Source organism: Nanorana parkeri, unplaced genomic scaffold, assembly GCF_000935625.1.
Source record: "Nanorana parkeri isolate BGI_ZX_2015 unplaced genomic scaffold, ASM93562v1 scaffold2073, whole genome shotgun sequence".
Lineage (NCBI taxonomy): Eukaryota > Metazoa > Chordata > Amphibia > Anura > Dicroglossidae > Nanorana > Nanorana parkeri.
This window is the reverse complement of record NW_017308341.1, coordinates 99,649-104,679: the sequence shown is the minus strand read 5'-3', so window position 1 is coordinate 104,679 and position 5,031 is coordinate 99,649. Positions and strand designations below refer to the sequence as shown.

The following is a 5,031-nucleotide window of genomic DNA, read 5'->3' as shown; positions in this document are numbered from 1 at the left end:
GGGGCACGCTTCTTGTCACATGACAGCAAACGTAGACTGAGCGCCGGGCGCAGCGGGATCGCAGCCGGCCAATGAACGCCCGCCGACCTTCAACCTACATGTCCGAGCCGCTCACAATGATACCGGCCAGCTGAGGTACTGACCATGCAGACTACAACCCCCAGCATGCCCACCCTTCATTTAAAACCCATTACTAAGGCAACACTGCAGAACTGCCCTTTACTATGTGTGCCCCCCAGATGTCCGGGGACGCCCCAATGTGCCCCCCAGATGTCCGGGGACGCCCCAATGTGCCCCCCAGATGTCCGGGGACGCCCCAATGTGCCCCCCAGATGTCCGGGGACGCCCCAATGTGCCCCCCAGATGTCCGGGGACGCCCCAATGTGCCCCCCAGATGTCCGGGGACGCCCCAATGTGCCCCCCAGATGTCCGGGGACACCCCCAATGTGCCCCCCAGATGTCCGGGGACACCCCCAATGTGCCCCCCAGATGTCCGGGGACACCCCCAATGTGCCCCCCAGATGTCCGGGGACACCCCCAATGTGCCCCCCAGATGTCCGGGGACGCCCCAATGTGCCCCCCAGATGTCCGGGTACGCCCCAATGTGTCCCCCAGATGTCCGCGTACGTCCCCAATGTGTCCCTCAGTTTCCACATACGTCCCCAATGTGTCCCCCAGAGTCAGCCTATGTTCCCCAATATCAGTGTATGTGTCTCCCCAGATGTCGGTGTATGTCTCTAGTGTCCCTCCGTGCAGTCCTCAGCAACCAATCAGCTCTCTCCTTCTGTAGTCGAATCCTGATGGGTTGCCAGAGGTTACCCCATAGAGGGCGGACTATTCGTATCCGGGTGTTACCGGCACAGGGCGGATTGTGTGTACCGGGCACAGGGCGGACCGTCCGCCCCAGCCGGTTCTGCTGTAAGAAAACCTGTCATAAAAGCGGTCACCACCTCCCCCCTTCTCCCGCTCTCACCCCGACTGGTGGGGCCCCTCTTGCTCCTCCGGGCCCGTGGCATGCCGATCTAGTAAACAGCTGTCAGCGTGTACCGCAATGCCTGCTGGGAGCGACTCCGACTACACCTCCCACAGTGCACCACGCCGCCCCGCCCATCTCACCTCTATCGCGAGAACACGGTGTGTGTGTGTGTTCACGTGACAGGGGCGCCGGTACTGTGCGACACGCAGCTTCGCCCTGCAGGTCACCTGACCTCAGGAACAGCACCAAGAGGACCTGTCAGAACAAGCATGTAGGCAGTGAAGGTAGAACTGATCATTGTGCTCAGTGATGGCGCTACAAATCTCAGGTTCAGTGCCGACTACAATGTCATAAGTGTGTGGTGCCACCTGCTGAGGTCAGAATATGCTTTCCGCTCACAGTCGGTCCAGTGTCGTCTGGACCTGAAATCTCCCCTCCCCCTCCCAGGGCCAACTCAGCAATGTTCACTTTCCTTCATTGCGGCCTGGCGCTGATTATGGGAGGACTCCGGTGACGGTAAACCTCCTGCCAGGCGGCGCCATTACCGCGCGTCACCAGAACATTGCTGAGTGTGGGGGAGGGTGAGATTGCTCTCATTGCTGGAGAGATTTCCCCTCACTTCCTGTTCTGATGACAACACTTTACTAGACAGGTAGTGAGCATGGTGTACATGACATACTCCTGACCCCTGCACACTGTGCTGCACATGACATACTCCTGACCCCTGCACCCTATACACTGTGCTGTACATGACATACTCCTGACCCCTGCACCCTATACACTGTGCTGCACATGACATACTCCTGACCCCTGCACCCTATACACTGTGCTTTACATGACATACTCCTGACCCCTGCACCCTATACACTGTGCTGCACATGACATACTCCTGACCCCTGCACACTGTGCTGTACATGACATACTCCTGACCCCTGCACCCTATACACTGTGCTGTACATGACATACTCCTGACCCCTGTGCTGGTTGGTTGTCGCAGTGAGGTATGGTCGGAGTTCTCCTTTAGGATTAGAGTGTCAGCTCTCCGTCCACACTCGTCTGTCATGTCCCGGGAGGGGCTTCCGGCGCAGTGATGGCGGAGTGTATGGGGGGAGGGGCTTCCAGAGCAGTGATGGCGGAGTGTATGGGGGGAGGGGCTTCCAGAGCAGTGATGGCGGAGTGTATGGGGGGAGGGGCTTCCGGCGCAGTGTATTGTGTGTATGCTGCTCACTATTTATTTAACCCCGCCCCTTTATTCTACAGACAGTATTGAATGTTCTGTAGCCACGCCCACTTTGGCGGCGGCATGCTGAGCACACACCGCATATCGCCACCCCAGGCTCCGCCCCCTCAGGCAGCACAGAATTGAGGCAAGAGGACAAAGTGGGAGGTGCTAAAAAGATAGAAGGTCACGCCCACTTCAGTGTAACTCCGCCCTGAACTCCCCGAGTCTTCCCGGATCTCATCAACATTCCCTCCCACATGATGTTTTAGGGCTCATTTTCACATCATGTGACCGCAGTGGGAGGAGCATAAAAAACATTTGCCCCCCCCAATGTGCCCCGTTCACAGCACCGTGCCGAGTTCGCAGCGCAACCCCCCTCCCCCAACAGCACGGCGCAACGCTCTGCAGTGTGCAGACACGAATGAAATGTAATTTTGTGAAACTTCAATAAAGTTTAAATGTAAACATTGCGATGTGTTATAGCGACGCATGGCCCCGCCCCCTTACACAACGCACACCAGTGAGGGAGAATGTCAGGTCTCAGGAGTGACACCAGAGGGCGCCATTGTCTGCAGACGTGTGTGCGGTGGGATGTTGGGGATTGTAGCGCGTATGGTGAGAGTTCAGGGAACGGTCTTGCAGCCGTTGTCACATAAACAGGAGAATCTTTTATTTCATCATCACAACATACAGACTGCTCATGTCTCACCCACCAAAGAGTGCCGCACATACTCCATGTGTCCCCGGCTCTCTCAGCCTCCTCGGCTGTCTCCCTGTGCCTCCAGCACACACAGCCTCCTGGCTGACCTCTGACCTCTGGGCGGAGTCCTCCTGAATCCTACAGATCTCATCCTTCCCCATTTCTACCATGCCACCCAATACTACAACCCCCATTTCTACCGTGCCACCCAATACTACAACCCCCATTTCTACCGTGCCACCCAATACTACAACCCCCATTTCTACCGTGCCACCCAATACTACAACCCCCATTTCTACCGTGCCACCCAATACTACAACCCCCAGTTCTACCGTGCCACCCAATACTACAATACGTCTCAGACAAGACGGAGCCGGCCAGTGTACGGACAACCTCGGGGGGGGAGCTGCCACCCGATCACTATCGTGAGATAACTCTGATCAGGTTTTGTGGACCAATCAGGTTTCTAAACCTGAATAAAGGGGCCATCTGAGAGGGGAGGAGGCCATTTTGGGAACCACCATCCAGAACCTGTGTAAATCCTCCAGGACGGGTGATAGCCGGACATACAAGTGACAAGTTATGCCGACCAGTTCACACTATAGGGTTCAGTATTTGGTTGGCTCCGCCCTCTAATGGCCCCCCAGTCTTTGTCCGTAGGGTTCAGTATTGGGTTGGCTCCGCCCACTAATGGCCCCCCAGTCTTAGTCCATAGGGTTCAGTATTGGGTTGGCTCTGCCCTCTAATGGCCCCCCAGTCTTAGTCCGTAGGGTTCAGTATTGGGTTGGCTCCGCCCTCTAATGGCCCCCAGTCTTAGTCCTTAGGGTTCAGTATTGGATTGGCTCTGCCCTCTAATGGCCCCCCCAGTCTTAGCCCGTAGGGTTCAGTATTGGGTTGGCTCCGCCCTTTGCCGCTATAACAGCTCCGCCTCTTCTGGGAAGGCGTCCAGAAGGTTTAGGAGTGTGTCTATGGGAATGTTGGACCATTTGTGGGGTCAGGTACTGATGTTGGGGGAGGGGCTCGCAGTCTCCGCCTCTAATTCATCCCAAAGGTGTTCTATGGTGACCCCGCTCTGTCATGTGACGCGGCCGACCACTTCCTGGCTGAGTTGCTGTTGTTCCCGGTTGCTTCCACTTTGTTATAATCCCAGTAACAGGCGACCGCGGCGGAATATTTAGTAGCCGGGAAATGTCACGGAAAACACCTGAATAAAATGATTTGGAGGGGGAGGGGCCAATACTTTTGGCAATATGGGGTATGTTTAAATTCCCGTTAGAATATATTCTTTTATACTGGCAGTTCATGGTGGGCGTGTCCTAGCGGAGCTCCTCCCCTCGAGCAGGAAGAAGTCGGTGATGATACATAATACGGATATTATTATTTATTAATATTCATATTACGATTAGTTGGAATCACCCTCATTGTTCTTAAACCCCCTCATTGTTCCCTCCCCCCGCGCCCCTCCCCCCCCTTCCCCCGACAGGTAGGGACTCCGCCGCACACGCTGCCATCACACATGTTCCTGCTCACAACGTGTCGGCCGCGGATCGGCCTTTTGATGTCGGCGCTCGATGAGTCACGCTCGCTTCTCAGTCCAGACGATCGCCTTTGAACTGCCGCCAGCTCTTTCTTCTGGCAGATGAGGCTTCACACGTTCACCGAGACGCTCCGCGACCCCTAAACGCGTCCGGAGACACATGTGATGCCAACGCGGACTCACGGCGCAGAGCGCGCACACGTGTCCTCGCCATCAGAGGTCCCGAAAGATTGTTTTCATTGTTCAGAAGCATGACGTTAAAGTGGACCTGTCATCACATACATGTGTCATGTGACCCCTCCAGGTATGTATTACCTCTCACAGAGATCACGTGACTCCCCCTGACAATGCCTTCATCTGCTTTTCCCTCCAGAAGGAAGGCACCATCTTTGTTCAGGTATCACCCGGGGTCACCATCTACTTCCTGCACTGATATGCCGGCTCAGAGATGACCCAGTCATGTAAATCCCGGTGCCTGAGCACTTCTTAATGTTGCAGACTGATCACTGGGGGGGAGGGGGGACTGAGGAAATGCTTCCTCTTGCCTGCAGCAGACTGATCACTGGGGGAGGGGGGACTGAGGAAAGCTTCCTCCT

The 5,031-nt window shown here is 55.9% G+C and overlaps 1 protein-coding gene across 1 annotated transcript in view; it reads right to left on the bottom strand.

The window, feature by feature from the left end:
* Positions 1-1,089, bottom strand: part of IFRD2 (interferon related developmental regulator 2) — a 10,585-nt gene extending 9,496 nt beyond the window's left edge. The window contains exon 1 of the mRNA XM_018572568.1: positions 896-1,089. Within this exon, the coding sequence (XP_018428070.1) occupies positions 896-1,016 (121 nt within the window). The 5' untranslated portion in view covers positions 1,017-1,089. The remainder of the gene's footprint in view (positions 1-895) is intronic.
* Between the last annotated feature and the right edge of the window lie 3,942 nt (positions 1,090-5,031).